We start from the raw sequence: 20,295 nt of genomic DNA on the forward strand, positions 1-20,295 counted from the left end.
AGGTGGTCCGCTCCAGCCGGAAGGCTGAAGGAGGAGGGGACACTGTTGCCATGGTAACGCACGTGTGCGAAGTCACGACCCTTTTCACCCCCGGAACGTGCGCACCCCTTAAACCCGCCCCCTGTCCACCCCGGCCCCGCACGGCCTCCGTCATCCCTGGCTCGCGGGCGGCTAGGCTGGAATCAGCGCAAAAATAACCCGCTTTGGCAGCCGCCTCTCCTTCTCCGCATCCTAGCCGGCGTCCGCCTTCTTTCCCCGTGCCGTCTCGTCCGCCGGCAGAGGGATTAAGCTCGCCCTGGGGCACTTGGTACAACAGGCCTTTGCGGTTGACCGCCTGCGCCAGTTTGCAGCCAGTTCGCTGAATAGCCACAGCTGGGGCCCAGAGCGGCCGCCTCATTCGGAGGACTGGCACCGTAGAGATGCTGCCGCCTGAGGAACCAGGGGTACCCCAGAGGGATTTTTGTTTTAAGGCATCCAACGCAGAGGCTTATGCATAACAAGTACTTAGAGAATGGGGTCTGACTGAATGAATAAAGAATTTTAATATATTTTATTTAACCCACTATATCCAAAATCAATATTAAGTACAATCAATATCAAATTAATATTATTAATTTAATCAATATTAAATTATTGGTAAGATATATTCTTTTTTTCAAAGCCTTGAAAATCTGGTATCTTGTACTTACAGCATATGTCAGTTGGGACCAGCCCCGTTTCAAGTGCTCAGTGGCCCGATTTGGCTAAGGGCTACCATATGAAACTGCACAACCGTAAACATTTCTTATATATGTGAGTTGTGGCCAAACACACGAAACTCGTCAGTATTCTCTGAAGCCCTCTTGTATTGGAGGAGGCTGAGCAATGAGGCAACAAAAAACGTGAGGCCTGGTTTGTTTTCTCGAGGAGCTTCCAGTCCAGTTGAGAAAGTAGACGTCCAAAAATTAAGTCCAATTGTAAACAGATATAGTTCAAGCAATAGTAAAGATAACTGGGCAGTATATGATTGATTGACAAACGACATGGCTGATAATTATCCTTGGAATTCTAGGGAGGGATATTTCAGGCCCATGCAGTAGAGGGAGACTTGAGTCTAGTCTTGAAAGATGGGGAAGATATTTTGGTTGAATGAACTGACCATAGCTTCTTTTGTGTTTAGGGTTGAAAATTTGCCGAGTCCTAAGCTTTCAGACTGAAAAAGACTTTCGTCTCTCACTGACAGTCTCCACCATGATTCATAGCCTTTTCTTGATCAACTCCTCTGGAGATATTTTCCTGGAGAAACATTGGAAAAGTGTGGTCAGCCGTTCTGTTTGTGATTACTTTTTTGAGGCACAAGAGAGAGCTACTGAGGCAGAAAATGTACCTCCAGTTATTCCAACCCCTCACCACTATCTCCTAAGTGTTTACCGTCACAAGATCTTTTTTGTGGCTGTGATCCAGACGGAGGTCCCGCCTCTGTTTGTCATTGAGTTCCTTCACCGAGTGGTGGACACATTTCAGGTGCGTGAATGTGAGAGGTTCATACATGTAAATTATGAAGAACTATAAAGTTCTGTTTCCGTTGTATTCAGCTGCAGTTAAGGAACTCTATTAAAAATCAAAACTCTGAGATTGCTTACTTCCTCTCCCATCTGATAAGCTTCTTGTTTCTGTTCATTGAATTGGCTGCGTCTAAAATGACAAATTGAAATCTTTTGAACCTGTTGCATGAGAAAGCCACACTACTTGGTATGATTGTGTACAGTCATTTTAGTTCTGGAGATCGGAATTGTCCTGCTTTTTGTTCACAAATCAGAGGAGTTTGGTTTTATTTTAAATAGTGGACTTGCTGCTAACCATTGTTTTGAGTTGCATTAAAAAGCGATGACTGTGTAAAGATACAATTTTTTTAAACGTAGAAAAATTGCTGCTAACCGTTGTTTTGAGTTGCATTAAAAAGCGATGACTGTGTAAAGATACAATTTTTTCAAATGTAGAAAAAGCTAGGTAATGCTTGTTTTTACTCTCCCTGGCAGGAGTAATTTATGAACCCATGCTTCATCTTGGATTTGGGGTGCTTATCCACAGCATATGAGTACTAGTGATGAGCTCTTGTTGCAAAATTAAGATTGGAAAATCTTCTGTACCCATAAGAATTGAAGTGACGGATTTTACAAGATACAGTTTTCAGTTTGAGTTTTTCTTTCAGGAACAGATTTGAAGATCTTGGGAAGAGGGATGTCAGCACAGGACTTTAGGCGCCCAGACTCTGGATTCAGATAGTGGAATCCTCCTCCTAAAGGAATTGCTCAACTTCTAACTGTTGTAGTTATTTGCATAACTCAAATGATAAATGAGAAGCAAGGGCCATTTGGTTTAACTTCTATGTCATGTGAGGTCTGGAATTAGTCCCATAAATACAGAAATTGTGGAATTGGAGAAGAGGAGAATGAGGACCCAGGCATTACGATAAAAGTTAAAAAACAAATCAAAGAGTCCTTTCATATGCATTCACATCTATATCACATGTCTAGAACAGCTTTCATTCCAAGAGAGTTAAAATATATTTAATAATTTTTTCCCACAAATGCTTTCTGGTGGTACACTTCTGGGATTCCAGTTCTCATGTGGCTGGCTAGTTCCTTCACACAGTGAAAACCTAACAGTTATAAACCCAGCTATGTGGAAGAACTTGGAGTCGAAGAACCCAGTAGTTATGATCCTAAACCACTCTAGCTGGGCCTTGGTATGATTTCTACATACAACACTTTACCCCATTCTAAGATCAACAGTCTGATCGGTGAAACTCGACATCTGCTGCATAGCACCATAGCGATATTGTATAATTTATTACAAGACAGGAAGTAAGAAAAGTTTAATCTCATTGAAACCACAGAGGAATTTGAAAAAAGTAAAGTTGCTAGTTTGGAGGTCTGGCACTTCAGAGCTTGTCATTTTTGAAGCATTTGTTAAAAGTAAATGGATACAACCTGATTTTGATGTCTTATCTGGCTGCCTTATTTTTCTCGGGCTTAGAGGTCTCCTTTCCAACTGCTCAGTTCACATTATGCCCGATTTATAAAATCTAGTGAGGTATTTTATTTATTTTTTAAAATAAAATCACTCGAGATGGAAATGTATAACTTTTTTTCCTTAAATCCTCATTTTTTAAGAAGAAATATTTCTGTTTTAGAAACACATTCCTGACTCCTAAGCGCTCTCAGATACTGGAATGGCTCTTATAGTGGACGTTATCTGATGTAATTTATAGAATATTTGGAGTCTGTGTTCAGTTTTTTGTTGTTGTTTTTTGCTGAGGAAGATTTGCCCTGAGCTAACATCTGTTGCCAATCTTCCTCTATTTTGTATGTGGGCCACTGCCACAGCATGGCCACTGAGGAGTGTTGTAGGTCTGCACCTGGAAACCAAATCCAGGCCGCTGAAGCAGAGCACGCCAAACTTAACCATTAGGGAACCGGGGCTGGCCCTGTGTTCAGTTGTGGATGTGATAATTTGAGGAGAATTTTGGAAAACTAGAAATGGGAAGATGACAAAATGATCTAGAAACCATACCATAGCGTGAACAGTGGAAGGATCAAACAGGGAATTTGGCTCTGAGAAAAAAAATTGAAGTGAAAGCTTGTAGTTGTCTTCAAATGACTGCGGGACTGTTATGTAAACTTGTTCTGTAAGGAGGATCTAGGAAGCAAATTTCAGTTTAGCAAAAGAAAGGGCTTTCTAATAATCAGAGCTGTCCGTGAGTTGAGTGGGCTTTCTCAAAAGGAGTCAATTTCCCTTCAGTGGATGAATTCAAGCAGGGTTGTATGACGGTCTCAGAGACCCAGTAAAAGATGTGACTGACATTGCTAGAAGGGTACAACAAATGACCACAAGCATTTCTTTCTAAATCATTTTATCATCATGCATCACATTTTATGTAGTGCTTTATAGTTTACGGAGCACTTTCACACGTATTATCATTTAATCAATCATGATTACTTCTTAAAACATCCCTATGTGTCCAGTGGTGTTATCCTGATTATACTGTTAAAGAAATCAAGACCCAAATTAGTTAGCGTGACTTAATCTAGTAAGTAACAATTAAGATTATAACCCAGGTCTTCTGGTTTGGAATCCAGTGCTTTTTCCACAACCCAGATAACTTGGTATCTGTAAGTGTAGCCTTTGTTAATGAAAGAACAAAGCGTTCTTAGAGTCCTACCGTCTTAGAATAGGGATGATCCAAAGACATGTTCTGGTGTGCTAGCTCATCTGCCTTGTTTCATTTCCCTCTCAATTCTTATTTGCTACATGAATGTTAAGGAATAGCACAACAATAAGGGTTAAAAAGGTTTTCAGGTCCAATCTATGTCATATCAGTTATCATCCTTTTGCATAGTTCTTTCAAATTCTTGTTCATAAGCAAATATATATTCAGATTTGTATTCTACATATTTTATCTAGTTGAAGAAACCAACCCAGGGAGGTTAAATGACTTACTGTAGTTAATAAAAGAAGTTAATAATGACACTAGTACTATAAGCCAGTCCAGTGTTCTTTCTACCACACTGGGCTGCCTAAGACAACTACAGTGATGCTTCATTCCCTCCTTATAAAAGAGTGTCCCAGAAACACTGAGTAAACCCATATGGACGGGACTAGATCTTTATTCTTCAGGAACAGTCTTTCACTTATTACAGGTCTCTGAGTGATCAATGTATATATTGTATTTTCTTCAGGATTATTTTGGAGTCTGTTCAGAGCCAGTGATCAAAGACAACGTGGTTGTGGTGTATGAGGTATTAGAAGAGATGCTTGACAATGGGTTTCCATTGGCTACTGAGTCAAACATCCTCAAAGAACTGATAAAGCCTCCCACTATTCTTCGCACAGTTGTCAACACCATAACAGGTATGGAGAAGGGTGAACTCACAGAGGGATGCCCCCGTCCTGGGTGTGGCTCAGTCCTGTGTCGTGCATTGTCTTGGGTGCTTGTCTCTGGGGATCTCAAATGTCCAGGGCCTTTAATTTTGCTCTTTAAAGTCTTGGAGTATGATTGAAATGTATTTTTGTTATGTAGGAAATATCCTGATTCCAATGACAGAATGCAGTGTTCTCCTTTAAAAATATTTTTTTCCTGATTGCAGAAGAAACGTGATTATTATAGAAGCATCAGAAATACAGAAATGCGCAAAGAACATGAAAATAACTCTTAATCCCACCACATTTTTAACATACTGGTGTGTACATTTTTTGTCTTTTCCAGACAGATGGCTAATGGATGGATAGATAGAATTTTTTTAAACAACTCTTATGTATTATTTAAAACTTACCTTTTATCAATATTTTGTGAACTTTATCCCATTACGATAAATATTCATCTACCTCATTTTTAGTAACTGTACAATTTTCTGCCATATGGAATAGACCCTAAGTTATTTACTCAGTCCCTGTTTATGATGTTTCTGAGTTTTTGTTCTTTTAAATAATAAGGAATTAGCATTCTTGTACTGAGATCTTTGTGCACGTCCAGGATGCTTGCTTTGTAGTGCTGAGAATGGAAGTGCTGGATCAGAAGGTTGCACATCTTAAGGACTTGAATGCATTGTGCCAAATTGCTGTCCAAAGAAGTTACACCAATTTATACTTTCATTAGCGATTTCTATGCACCCTAGCCAATCTTATTATTAATTTTTTTAAACTTTGCAATTTGATAGTTTTGTGATATCTTGTTCTTGACACACTCATTTTTTATTACTAAGTTAGTTAAAACCTGTACAAATGTTTATCAACTGTTTTTCCTCTATTGTGAATTATCTTTTTTGCATCTGTTACCCATTTTTTTGTTGTTGAAATGTTCTTCTTTTTTCATACTAATTTAAAAGAATTCTTTTCATATAAGGATATTAAACTATCATATATTGGAAATATACGTGATCGTATGTAGGAGTTCTTTATATGTTTTGCACACTCTGTTACAGATATTTTCTCACAGTCTGTCACTTGTCATTTAATATTGTTCATGGTGTTGTTTGTTGAGCCACATTTAAAATGTTCTGATTTAGTCAAATTAATCATTCTGTTTCATTAAGGTTTTACATTTGGTGTCCTGCTTAATACATAAACAAGAGTTTTCATGGAATTTGACAAAGCTGAATGAAAAAATACATTTTATAAAGTATAAATATGCAAGAATGTCCAGAATTACAAAGGGATCGGAAGGATTTGCTCTGTCAAATATCAAGACATATTAAGTTCAAATGGTACATGAGACAAAACTCAGAGAATGGATATGCTATAAGAGCTAAGACAGTTTTGAGAATAAATATTTTTTTAAAAAAGCGAGAGAGAAAATATGTCCTATTAGATACAAGATATATCATGAAGTTTTGGTAATTTTAAAAGTATAGCATTGGCCCAGTAATAAACAAATAGATGATTGGGATAAAATAGAAAGTCCAGAAATAGACCCTTGCTTTTATAGGAATTTGGATAGATGTGGTCATATATCAAATCAGTGGACCAGGGGCCAATTGTTAAGTATATTGTATTGGGACAGTCAGCTTTGATAGAGGGGGAAAAAAAATAAGTCGCCCTACTCATTCTATATACATAATAAGTTCCAGCTGGATCAAAGAGTTAAACACAAACTAACTTTATAATTGTTAAAAGAAAACATAAGAGATTGCCTTTTTGATCTCGGAGAAGGGAAGATCGTTTTTAAAAAGTGTATTTTCTTCTAGTTCTTTTTTGGTTTTATTTTTGGATTTAATTCTTTCATCTATTTGGAAAATATTTTGGCATACAATATAAGGTAAGGCTCTATGTTTATTTCTCCAAAATTGTCAGTCAGTTTTTCTAGCACTATTTATTGAATAATTTATCCTTTTCTCCTGTTTTAAAATGATATTTTTATCTTATACTAAGTCGTTATAGATTCTTGGTCTGTTTTTAGGCTTTTCTGCCTTATTACCACACTGCTTTAATTATTATAGCTTGATGATATGTTTTAATGTACAGTGCCTCTTTTAAGAAAAGAAATTTGTTGAATTTTTCAATATTCTGGGCTCATTTTAAACCTTAAAAGCTTTGTTAATACCCGAATCATTTATGAATACTATGAAGTCATTTTCCTGAATCTCACTTACATCTAGAAAAAGGTATCTGAGAACCGCTTTTGAAAAACTGAAATGTTTTATAAACATGCATATATGCATATGTTTAATGTTTCTTTCTTTAGATTAAAACTCTTTCAGACAGGGAAAGATCTAATTTGTATTCTTTTCTTAAGTTTCGTATTGGTATGAGAGAGATTATGTTGATATATGTGTTTTAATACTTAGCATAAATGTACCTAAGAACCTACCTTAAACTAAAATACAGTTTTTACCCATGAAAATTTTATATCAATATGTAGATTACCATCCCTACTGAAAGCCAATACATTATTTAAGCTGCAAGCTATTATGGAATTTGAGAGACCAAGTTCAGGTTACTTTGAAAACTGAAATATGATATCTGTTTCTCAGGTAACATTTTTAACCTTTATTCTGCTTGAGGAGGCAGACCAGATGGCGACAGGTTTTTAAAATGGACTGGGTTACCCATATAGAAGTTGGGAAAATTCTCATCTCTTTTTAAATTCGTCAATTGAGTGCGTGAATGGTGGGAGCATAGAAATTTCTAGGGAGGTGTTCTATGGTTGTTAGATAATTGGTTACATCCGATTATCAAATTGGAATTAAATTGCAGTAGTATTCATTGTTTCAGGAAGCACCAATGTGGGTGACCAGCTCCCCACCGGGCAGCTGTCAGTGGTGCCTTGGCGACGGACTGGAGTGAAATACACCAACAATGAGGCCTATTTTGATGTGATTGAAGAGATTGATGCCATCATTGATAAATCAGGTAGGTGCTTTTAATCTGTACTCAGAATTATGAAAATAGAAAGAGGCCCCTTTCATATAATGCTTGCTAGCATCAGAATTATCCCTCATTCAAGATCATTCATTTTAACTTACAGCCTACTTTGTATCAGGCACTGTGCTAGATACTAGGAATGAACTTAAATATTATGATGCAGATGACATGATCATATATGTAGAAACCCCTAAAGACTCAACAAAGGGGCCAGCCTGGTGGCATAGTAGTTAAGTTCACGCACTTCGCTTTGGTGGCCCAGGGCTTGCCGGTTTGCATCCCAGGCACAGACTGACACACCACTTGTCAAGCCATGCTGTGGTGGCATCCCATATAAAGTAGAGGAAGATGGGCACAGATGATAGCCCACGGCCAATCTTCCTCAGCAAAAAGAGGAGGATTGGCAACGGATATTAGCTCAGGGCTAATCTTCGTCACAAAAAAAAAAAAAAAGACTCAACAAAAAACTGTTAGAACTAATAAACAAATTCAGTAAAGTTGCAGAATGCAAAGTCAACATACAAAGTCAATGGCATTTCTAAATACAGATAGTGAACTATCTAAAAAGGAAATTAAGAAAACAGTCCCATTTACAATAGCAATAAAAAGAATAAAATACTTAGGAATATACTTAATCAAAAAGTGAAAGACTTGTACATTGAAACTTATAAAAGATTGATTAAAGAAATTAAAGAAGATACAGATAAATGGAAAGGCATCCTGTGTTCATGGATTGAAAGAATTAATATTGTTAAAATGTCCTTAATACCCAAAGTGACCTGTATATTCAACACTATTCCCATCAAAATCCCAGTGACATTCTCTCAGAAATAGAAAAAACAGCCCTAAAATTCATATGTAACCACAAAAGACCCCAAATAACCAAAGCAGTCTTGAACAAGAAGAACAAAGCTGGAGACTTCACACTTCCTGATTTCAAAATATATTACAAAACCACAGTAATCAAAACAGTGTGGTACTGGCATAAAAACAGACTTACAGACCAATGACACAGAATAGAGCTCAGAAGTGAATCCACACATTTACAGTCAACTGATCTTCAACAAGATTGGCAAGAACATGCAATAGGGAAAAGATAGTCTCTTCATTAAATGGTGTTGGGATAACTGGATATCCACATGTAGAAGAATAAATTTGAACTCTTATCTCACACCATATGCAAAAATCAACTCAAAATGGATTCAAGACTTAACTTTCAAGACCTGAAACTGTAAAACTGCTAGAAGAAAACATAGGGAAAAAGCTTCTTGACACTGGTCTGGGCAATGATTTTTTCAGTATGACACCAAAAACAAAGGCAACAAAAGCAAAACTAGACAAATGGGATTGCATCAAACTAAAAAACTTCTGCATAATGAGAGTGAAATTTGTATTTCCACCCTACAAAAGGGGGGGAATATTTGCAAACAATATATCTGATAAGATGTTAATATCCAAAATATATAAAGAACTCATACAACTCAATAGCAAAGAAACAACCTGATTAAAAAGTGGGCAAAGGACTTGAATAGACATTTTTTAAAAGAAGACATACAAATGGCCAACAGGTATATGATAAGGTACTCAAATCACTAATCAGGGAAATACAAATCAAAACCACAATGAGATATCACCTCACACCAGTTAGAATGGCTATTATCAAGAAGTTAAAAGATGACGTGTTGGCAATGATGTGGAGAACAGGAAACCCTCATATACTGTTGGTGGGAATGTAAATTGGTGCAGCCACTATGGAAAACAGTCTGGAAGTTCCTCAAAAAATTAAAAATAGAACTACTTTATGATCTAGCAATGCCACTTCTGGGTATATCCAAAAGAAATGAAATCAGTATTTCAAAGAGATATCTGCACCCCCACATTCATTGTAGCCTTAATCACAACAGCTAAGATATGGAAATAACCTAAATGTCTGTCAACGGATGAATAAAGAAAATTTGACACACACAGGCATATTATTCAGCCATAAAAAAAGGAAGGAAATCCTGCCATTTGTGACAGTGTGGATGAACTTGGAGGACATTATGCTAAGTGAAATAAGCCAGATACAGAAAATCAAATACTGCATGATCTCACTTACATGTAAGATCTAAAGCAGTCGAACTCATAGAAGCAAAAAGTAGAATGGTGGTTACCTGGGGCCAGGGGGAGGGGAAGTGGGGAGATGTTGGTCACAGGGTACAAAGTTTCAGTTATGCAAGATGAATTTAATGTACAGCACAGTGACTACAGTTAACAATACTGTATTGTATACTTTTTTTCAGCTTTATTAAAGTATAATTGACAAAATTGTAAGATATTTAAATGTACATCTTGGTGATTTGATATATGTATACATTGTGAAAAGATTCCACCCATCAAGTTCAATTAACACATCCATCACCTCACATATGTATTGTATACTTGAAATTTACTAAGAGGGTAGATCTTAAGTGCTCTCACCACACAAAAAAATAATTAATAACTATGTGAGGTGATGGATATGTTAATTAGCTTGATTGTGGTGGTCATTTCACAATTAGCTTGATTATGGTGATCATTTCACAATGTATATCAGAACATCAAGTGGTACACCTTAAATATATATACAATTTTTATTTGTTAATTGTACCTCAATAAAGCTGAAAAAAAGCATTAAAAAATATTATCAGGCAGACCAATGCTTGTCTCACACTTCTACTGGTTTTACAGATTTTATCCTATCGAATAAAAAAGAAAAGTAACAAACTAATTTCTTGTTGATTAGATTTCCTTTGAAAGTAGTTGACTCCCAATTTTGATGGCAGAACTAAAGTTGTAATCTCTAAAATTCAGGGAGCCTCCTTTTCTATGTATTCTGATTTAGGTTAATAGGATTCTAAGTCATGGAGCTTAGACATTTGTAGAAAGTTCTCTTCACATTAGTGAACTCATTCATTCAACACATGCTTACTGAAAACCTGTTGTGCTGTGGCACAGTAGTAGAAAGTGGGCATTTAGTCTAGGGGTATTCCAGCTATGCACATCCCCCTCCCCATTGAGAATCTTTGCTGACAATAATGTAATAAAAATGACAGTGATGTACTGGGAGGTGTCACCGAGGCGAAGGTGTCGTACATGAGAATCATATGGAGAAAGAAAAGGCCGAGGACCCCTGGAGATAAGCAAGGGAGAAAGAAATGAATCCCTTCACTGCAAATGAAAGAAACCAACTATATATTTGAAGAAGAGATATAGAGACTCTCAAAGAGGAAAGTAAACCCAGTATTAAGTCATTGAATACCTGTAATACCCCACCCCAAGCAATATAGGAAAATACCAATTCTTTGTTAATAATGAAGAGAGGTATGTCATTTTCAGGGACAGTTGGTCATTATGTGGCATTCCCTTGGCCTGGAGCTGGAGGTCTTCATCTTTCCCATGACAGGCCTTCAGAGATTCTTGTTATGTAATTGTGGGTGGGTGGCAGCTGACTTTTGGTATAATGATGATATTTTCAGCATTTTTTGACTAATAATTTCTCAATTGTGCAGCAAAGGCTTTCCAAAACCTTAATTCTGAATTGTGTTCAGTATACAAAGTTCTGGACCTCATTATGAGCTGTCTTTGTTGTAGCTGCTCTTGTTGACAGTGATGAGGTTGTACAAATAAAGGAGACAAAAGGAGTGAAAAAAAAAACATAGTCTATGGCTGCAGGAAGCTTACCTAAAGTCTAGTGAGGGGAGAGAAAAGTAAAAAGATAGAGCATACGAGAGGTACCCTACCCACCACCCCATCCAGAGCAAAGTGTAAAGAGGGTGATAGTGTTCACGCTTCATCAGTAAAAAGAGTAGAAGTTATTAAGACCTGCATGGATTTGGGAGCAAAGTATGTGCAAACACTTTAAGATGCATAAAATATTGTTGGGAAATAAGTTAGTTCAGTATGACTGAATTGAGAGGAATAAAAAAAGAAAAGTTAAGTGATGAGGCTTTAAAACTAAGTAGGCATAGCAGCTTGCCATATTAGCCCCAAACTGGAAATAACCCAAATGTCCATCAGTAATAGAAAGGATAAATAAATTCTGATACAGTCATACAAAGGAATATTATACAGTAATGAAAAAGAAGGAACTACGGATACACCCAACAACATGAATGAATCTCACAGTATTGAGCAAAAAAGTCAGATGCATAAGATTATGTACACTTATATGCATTTATATGAAGTTTGAAAACAGTACAACTTAATCTAAGGTAACGGTAGTCAGAATTTTAGGGACTTGGATTAATCAGGATGGGTAAGAGAAGCGTGCTAGGATGCTGTGAAAGTTCTGCATCTTAATGTGGGTGATATTTGCATAGGTGTGTACATATCTAAAAATTCATTGAGCTGTACATTTAAGATTTTTGCATTTTACTGTAAGTTTTACCTCAATGAAAAAGTTAAAAAAAAACCGCACAACTAGATGGCTAGATCATAAAGAGTCTTGTATGCCATTTAATGTGGGCCATTTGGAGCAATTGAAGAGTTTTAAGTTGGGGAGTAATGTGATCAGATTTGTAGTTTAGACTATCAGTTTGGCTGCAGTGTAGAGACTGACTTGAAGTGGGGTAAGACCAAAGGCAGGGAAAGTAGGAGGCTGTTGCTGAAATCCAGGCACAAAATATAGATGTCTGTAATGGTAGTGAGGATGGAGAGGAATGAACAGATTTAGGAGGCAGAAGTCATGGAAAAGAGAGGAATTGGAATTGGCTGGACATGGGCACTGAGGAAGCAGAAGCAGTCGAGGGTGCACTGTGTTTCTGGCTTAGGCAACAAGATAGAGGGTATCATCAGGAGGATGTGGAAGATAGGAGGAGCAGACCCGGGAATGAAAATAATGAATTCTCCTTTTGACGTGGAGAGTTTGAAGTGCCTCAGGACATCCGAGTGGAGCTGTCCAGTTGGCAGGAGTGAGGCTGAACTGGAGAAAAGATTAGGAAATAATTGGCCACCAGTGAAAATTGAAGCCTTGGGAAGTAGGTAAAGTAGCTTAAGGAGAGTGTGTCCAGTGAAGAAAAGAGTTTAGAACTGTGACATTTAGAGGATGTACAAAGAAAGAGAAACCTGCAGAAGGCACTGAGGAAGAGGAGCTAGAAAAATAGAAAACTAGGAGTGGTTAGGAGAAAGGAGCATTTTGAAGAGGAAGAAGTGGTCAACAATGACAAATGCCACAGAGAGATCCTGTAGGAGCAAGACCGAAAGTGTCCATTCCACTTAGCAGCAAAGCTCATCAGTGACCTTAGGGAGAGCAGTTTCTGTTACGAAATTTTCTGAACCATTGGTTAAGATAATGATGTTCTATTTGATTCTTGTGCTAGATTGAAAACTCCTTTAGACTAATAACTATCTCATTAATCTTTTATGCCCGTTACTTCATCAGAGTGTCTTATACTTGACATGCAGTTGATAAATGTTTGGAAGGATGAACAAATGCATTTGGTAGGTGAATTGGATGGATGGACAGAAAGAAAGAAGGCAGAGACTGAGGGAGGAAGGGAATAAGTTGGGAAGGAAAAGAGAAAGTTAAAGAAGGAAGGAGGGAGGAAATAAGTTAGTTAGGAAGAACAGAGGAGTGTTCAGTAACCGCTTACCTTTTCTATCTTGTTCCTGTCTCAGGTTCCCCTATTACTGCTGAGATCCAGGGGGTGATTGATGCCTGTGTCAAGCTGACTGGAATGCCAGACCTTACGCTTTCCTTCATGGTAAAATCCTCGACTAGAGATTTAGTTCTTCTTGGGATGAGAAATGATATGTTTCTGGACAGACAGACTGGTGGGAGTGGAATGGAACAAGAAGTCATTAAGGACAGCCACAAAGCTTATACCAGGCTTGAATTTTCTATAAGTAACGACAGAATTTGTGTGTGTGTGTTTTAATAAAAACAGCATCTAGGGGTTGGCCTGGTGGCATAGTGGTTAAATTCATGTGCCGGCTTTGGCGGCCCAGGGTTCGCAGGTTCGGATCCTGGGCACGGACCTGCACACCACTTATCAAGCCACACTGTGGCAGCGTCCCACATGTAAGGTGGAGGAACATGGGCACGGATGTTAGCCCAGGGCCAGTCTTCCTCAGCAAAAAGAGGAGGATTGGCAGCAGATGTTAGCTCAGGGCTAATCTTCCTCACAAAAAAAACAAAAAACAGCATCTAAATGACTTTCCTGAAAGAAATATGGGTGTGTAATTCCTACTTCTTGCTTTTCCTTGCCTGGTAACTGTAGAACCCCAGGTTGTTGGATGATGTCAGCTTCCATCCTTGTGTTCGTTTCAAGCGCTGGGAGTCTGAGCGTATCCTCTCCTTCATCCCTCCTGATGGAAACTTTCGCCTGCTCTCTTACCATGTCAGTGCACAGAAGTAAGCGGCCCTCGTAATTAAGAGTGGACTCTGTGTGTATATATGTGGCAGCAGTATCCGTAGTGATTAAGAACTCAGGCTCTCGAGTCCCGAGGTTCAAATTCCAGCTCCTGTGCTTAGTTGGGTAACCTCAGGGGCCTTGCTTAACCTTTCTGTGTCTGTTTCTTACCTGTAAGTAGAAAATAATAAAAGTACCTTGTTATGAAGATTAAATAAGAGAATCTGAACAGTGCTTAGCACAAAGCGAGTGCTCCTTGTTGGCTGCTGTTTTTGTTATTATTATCTATCTAAACAAGAACATTTGAGTACACCTGTATTCAATCCCCCAACCCAAAAGAGCATTAAATTATGCCATCAAAAACCATAAAATGCAGTGACTTTTGGTCTCGAACATCTCTTTAATATGGAATCAAAGGGTTTTTAGAAGCCCTTAGTAGAAAGTGTGCAGACTGAAGAGAGCCACGAGACCTCTGAGCCAACAGTACCTTCCTGTGGATTTGGAATAAATAATTTAGGAAAATATCTAAGTGCTTGAGTGCAAACGCTCTGGAATCAGACTGCCTACACCTAAACCCCGTCAGTGCTTATGATATATGACCTTGGGCAGGTTACTAACTTCAGTTACGTATAAGGACATAAGTGCTCATCTATAAAATTGGGGCAATAGTGGTACCTACTTCGTACTAATTGGGAGGATTAAATGAGATAATGGAGATGAAGCATTTAGCATGGTGCTGGCACACAGGAAGTGCTCAACAGATGTTGAGAACTGTTATTACTTTAGTACTCTTCTGTGACTTCTCTATTTCCTCTTCTGTGAAATCATGACAACCTACCCTATCTCATCGGGTTTTTGTAAGGATCAGACAAGGTAAGGTAAAAGCACTCACAAGAAATTACAAAAGGTCCATGAGGTATGAATATTACTCTCCTGAGTACAGAAAATTATTGGTCACATGTCACAAAGTAAGACATAGAAATGTGATGACTCCTAATTTTTGCTTGTAATGCCTCTCTCATAGTAGGCTTAGTATACTCTGATTTTGTTGATATTCAAACAGTCATTAGAAGAGTTAGTTTACTTACTAGACAGCATCTTAGCTTTACAAAAAGAAAAAAATTAAAGATTAAAGATTACTATGTTTTATCTGTGCTTAATTTTTAAGATAAGGAGTAAGGAAGTAGGTAAGGGAAGAAAAGCTGCCAAGCGAGCGAAAAGGGAGGAAATGTTGCCATTTTTCCAGTACAGTGATGAAATGGGCTTTTGTCTCTCTTTTCCAGTTTGGTGGCAATTCCAGTGTATGTCAAACATAACATCAGTTTCCGGGACAGTAGCTCACTTGGACGCTTTGAAATAACGGTGGGACCTAAGCAGACCATGGGGAAGACCATAGAGGGAGTGATTGTCACCAGCCAGATGCCCAAAGGGGTCCTGAACATGAGCCTCACTCCATCTCAGGGGACACACACATTTGACCCGGTTACCAAGGTAGGAGAATAAGCAGGTGGGTTTGAATCCCTGGTGTTGGATAGAAATAACTGCAGGAGCTCTCCATGTAGACTTTCTGCCTTGTTTGAAAGGAGAGATTAATCAAAGGGACATTGTGTAATGCTTGAGAAGGTTTATGGTAACAAGTAGGATGCTCTACTGAAATACACCGTAGCGGCAGAGTCTAGTGTTGTGAACAGACCCCCTGAGGTGAGATCTCAGCCGCCTCCAATGAGGGCTCCACTCAGCTACTTGTTTTTTTCTTTGAAGATACTGTCTTGGGATGTAGGAAAAATAAATCCCCAAAAGCTACCAAGTTTGAAGGGGACCGTGAGTCTTCAGGCTGGAGCTTCCAAACCCGATGAGAACCCCACAATTAACCTGCAGTTTAAGATCCAGCAGCTGGCCATTTCTGGTAAGTGACCCACAGCTTAGGGGCCGTGAGGAGGACAGAACGGCTTTCCCCAGTAGGGCACAGACATCAGAAAGCCTGCCGGGGGCTCCCTGTTTACAATGGTGGTTTCATTACCTGATATGTGATCTTTAGTCAAATCTTTTCTGGAAAATGTTTATAATCCTTACTTTGAAGTTGGCTTAAGTGACCTGAATAAAGGTGTCTGAGACACAAATGAGGAAGAAACAGTATTGAGGACAGAAGTGTTCACACGCGTTGTTGAGTCATCCGAGGGTCGTTAATTTGAGCTTCCCAAGGTTTTCAGTATGGGAATGCTTCTGCATTCTCAGCTGGTAACTGAAAAGAATAACTTCCCCTCCTTTCTCCTGATTTCAGAAGACTTGCACATGTGCTTTTATTATCATTTGGAACCCTTGGGCCTATCTAAGGCAGTTCACCATACTCTACACCCACATTAGGATGATAGTGATAATAATAGTTACCACTTACTGGACATTTACCATGTGACAGGCACTGTTTTAGGCTTTTTTCATTTATTATTTAATCCTTAGAACAACCCTATAAGATAGATGGTAGATGACTTTAGCTTTATATTAAGTTCCTAGTTTTCTTTACCAACAGACCTTGTCTCATTTAAATGATTAGGATTCTTTTAAATTATAAGCTCTTTCATTTTAAAACACTTAATAAACTTTAAAGCTCTATAGAGTATAAAATATTTTTTGATTAATACAGTGATTATTTATATCATTTATTAATTCACTATTTTTCATTATTCATTTATTTACAATTTATTTCATTATTGATTCATTAATTTTGTTGTTATTATTAATTCATGTATTCAGTCCAATAACTTGAGAAGAACATACAGTGCCTTTATTTTTCCTTACCCTCATTTCAGTCTGTGTATAACTTTCTGCCCATTCCACTTCAAGAACAGGTCTTCTAATGGATAGCTTTTTGTTGGAGCAATTTTTTATTCAGTGTATGTACCAAGAGTGAAGAATCTCTCAGCTCCATAGAAGTGATATAAATAAGTGAAAGTATTTTTTGGGTCATTGTTACAGCTGATCACTATCCCACTGATCTGTCTGAGGTGAAATGAATTTAACATTTATGCCACCTGCTTCCTTTGAATAATGCTTATGTCTTATTCTTCCCTCCTTTCAGGACTCAAAGTGAATCGTCTGGATATGTATGGAGAAAAGTACAAACCCTTTAAGGGCATAAAATACATGACCAAAGCTGGAAAGTTCCAAGTTCGAACCTGAAGGGAGAGATTTGCAAAGGGAACAGTCACGAACTCTTTTTCATTTCTGACTTGTCTAAAAGTAAAAACTGTCAGCCTATCTCCTAGGTCAGTCCCCTCCTGGACCCACCCACTCCCTTTTTCCTTAGCCTTCAGTGCCGTGGAAGTAATCAAGGGAGAGCGGGTCTCCACGGAGAACTGGACAGAACTGACACCCAGTCAGCACCAACTCAGTTCTCAGAGAAGACATGGCGATGGAGGGTGGAGATTCTTGATGCCATATTGAACTGCTTGTAACGTGGTTACCATAGAAAAAGTCTAGCATTTGTTACTTGCTTGGCTTTAATTATCTAAAGCCAATGAAAGACTTCCTTTTTTTTTTTTTAAGGTGGAAAGAAACATTAGAAAGAAAGAAAGCTTGAAAGAGAATGACTTAGTCAAGGAAAGGCCAGTTAAGGATCTGCCCATGAGGGAGGAGAAAGAGGAAACAGTATTATAGACGTGTGAGGACACGTACGGAAGGGAAAGTGGCACGAAAAGCCAGCAAGCTCCATGTGAAGGAGGGTTGGAAAGAATAGGGTTGAGCTCGTTTCTTTCTGATCCCTCTACTTTCCTTTACAAAAAAAAAAAACAAAATATACTTCTAGAAATGAACTGGAAACTTCTTAAATTCGAGTCCACTATTGACATGGAAACCCCAGTAGAATCAGATTTTCCCTGAAAGATGGTGATGCTGTCTGATCACGAGTTTTCAGATATAACTGCTGCTTGCTGTTAGCACCCAGTTTGTCATCTCCAGTGAGAAGGTGACCTGCCCTCTTCCTGGTGTTGGTTGCCTGAAATGCCTCTTTCCCTAACCCAAAAGAATTCTACTCACTTTAGTTTACGGAATTAACCAGCCTTTTCCCTGTTAACCTGAGGAGAGTTTCAGAAAAGCCAGTCCCCAATCCCCAGGGCAGCCAGCTTTTGTGTGTCCTAGTGTTGGAGTGTCGATGGCCAGCTCATTCCTCATGAAAGGTCCCACGACTATAGCCCAGTGATTCCTTATTTCCATTGGTCAGTGCTGACTGGTGCCAGAGGCTAAGCCTTCCCGGCTGAAATGTTTCCATCAGTAACCCTAAGTGAAAAGAATGCTTCCCCTTGAGGGCATGGCTGATCCTTGAAACTGCCCAGTACGGTTATTCCCTCAGAGTCTTTTGTACTCTATAATAGATTTCTTAACAATAGATATCTACCAGTCCCTTTTTGTTTTAAGGCAAAAATAAATCCCTTAAATCTTTGAATAAAACTGAAGGAGTACCTTAGGCTTTCCCAATGGGTAATTTTTATTCTAGTTCAATGTGTCTATTACTCATTTAAATATTTATGTATTAAAGACAGGTTTGTTGTTGTTGTTGTTATATAGCTTAAGAAGCGGTATAGTGCTCTGCTTCGTGCACGGAGAAAAATGAAGACCTCTGCTCTCCAAACCCTACGGTTTTTCTCTAAAGCCCTGTTTCCAAATACTTAAGCAATTTTTTTGCTAGTTTTGTCTTCCTACTTCCTGGACTTGTTCTTGCTGCAGAGTAATGTTGCTTTGTGGATTTTCTCTGGGATAAATTGTGTGTATACAACCAGATGTGTTTTGTATCCATCACTCCAGAGTTTGTCCTGGCTCATTGTGTCCCATATACACAACTGCCAGAGTAGGGGAACATCTCTGCCTGTGGATTCCAGAACAGTTGAAATAACTTCTCCTGAGGGCTCTGAAGGCTTTTAAAGTTTCCTGGGTCAAGGGGAACATACAATCTTGTCCTTGAATATTTTTAGGTTTATAAATCTAGCTGTTTTATTTCCTCCAGGACAGCTCATCCTAATTTCAAGGGAAGAACTTAAGGAGAAATAAAGTCTGTAGGATATGGGACCTGCGGGCCTTAGCATATGAAGTTGATCTCCCCTCTCCTGTGTGGCAGGCCTCTGGAGCACAGTGGAGCATCACTGCCACCACCCAGCCGTGTGTCAGCATAAGTAGTGCAGGGTGTCTCCGTTGAGCTGTCCGGTTCCATGTATGTTTGACGTGTATAGAAGTATCTTCTCCAAGTCTTAATAAAGTTGAGTTTTACCAGTCCTCCATGTCCTATATTTTGTTACTAGGGCTAATGATAATGCTATGGGTATGCCATGCATGCCTCAGTAGAAGCAGTAAGAAATAAATCAATTCAGGGGCCTCTTACTGCTTTTGTACTTTTCAACCAGCAGACCTAAAGCCCTGTGTATAGTTTGATTCTCTAGTCACCTCTGGAAGATAGAGGATGCTGGTATTAATGTCATTTTTAAGGTGGTGAGACCAAAGGTCGGGATCAATCAAATTATTTTTCTCCAGTGTGTAAAGGACAAACCCATTAAAGCTGCTGCCATCTGTTCTTGTGCTTTCTCCATTCTGTTGATCTTCTAGGTTGATTAATTCAGGCATGAAACAGGGCTTCAAGATCCTAGAAATCTTAATTGTAGTGGAGAATTCTTGGGAGATAGGACATTGGGAGTCTCTGTAAAGCTTAGACACTAGTTGTTATCCCATATTTGTACTAATTTCCTTCTGTAAATCCCTTATGGTCGTGAAGAAACTTTAAGAGTTCTTTCTGTTTACTAACCACAAGTGTTTAATGTTCACCAATACTCTCTCCTACCCATCATAGTCATTGTTAATACCTCTTTTCCTTGGCCTGGCTGTTTTGGTAGCATTGCGGTGTGACCAAGTCAGTTTTGTAATACTTGTGCTTTCCTCTGTGGCCAGTAGGTGGTGACTCAGGGCCAGCAATGAGGTTAATTTTTTAAATTAGCCTTTAATAGAGGAATTAAATTGGCAACTTTCCCCAAGATCCCAAATA

The 20,295-nt window shown here is 38.6% G+C and overlaps 1 protein-coding gene across 2 annotated transcripts; it reads left to right on the forward strand.

Annotated features, from left to right (window-relative positions):
* Positions 1 to 652: 652 nt before the first annotated feature.
* Positions 653 to 19,535, forward strand: AP3M2 (adaptor related protein complex 3 subunit mu 2). Of its 2 annotated transcripts, none has more exons than XM_087418580.1 (8): positions 653 to 1,503; positions 4,722 to 4,893; positions 7,738 to 7,890; positions 13,540 to 13,625; positions 14,142 to 14,275; positions 15,557 to 15,764; positions 16,035 to 16,179; positions 17,350 to 19,535. In XM_087418580.1, the coding sequence occupies exons 1-8, from the start codon at positions 1,231 to 1,233 to the stop codon at positions 17,448 to 17,450; spliced, it is 1,272 nt and encodes a 423-aa protein (XP_087274706.1). In that variant the 5' UTR covers positions 653 to 1,230; the 3' UTR covers positions 17,451 to 19,535. The 2 variants fall into 2 exon arrangements, with proteins under 2 accessions (XP_087274706.1, XP_004441255.1); XM_004441198.3 differs by having other exon boundaries at positions 655 to 1,503; positions 7,753 to 7,890.
* Positions 19,536 to 20,295: the final 760 nt, after the last annotated feature.

Source organism: Ceratotherium simum, chromosome 28, assembly GCF_057802395.1.
Source record: "Ceratotherium simum simum isolate JZ-2026a chromosome 28, ASM5780239v1, whole genome shotgun sequence".
In the NCBI taxonomy this organism is placed as follows: domain Eukaryota; kingdom Metazoa; phylum Chordata; class Mammalia; order Perissodactyla; family Rhinocerotidae; genus Ceratotherium; species Ceratotherium simum.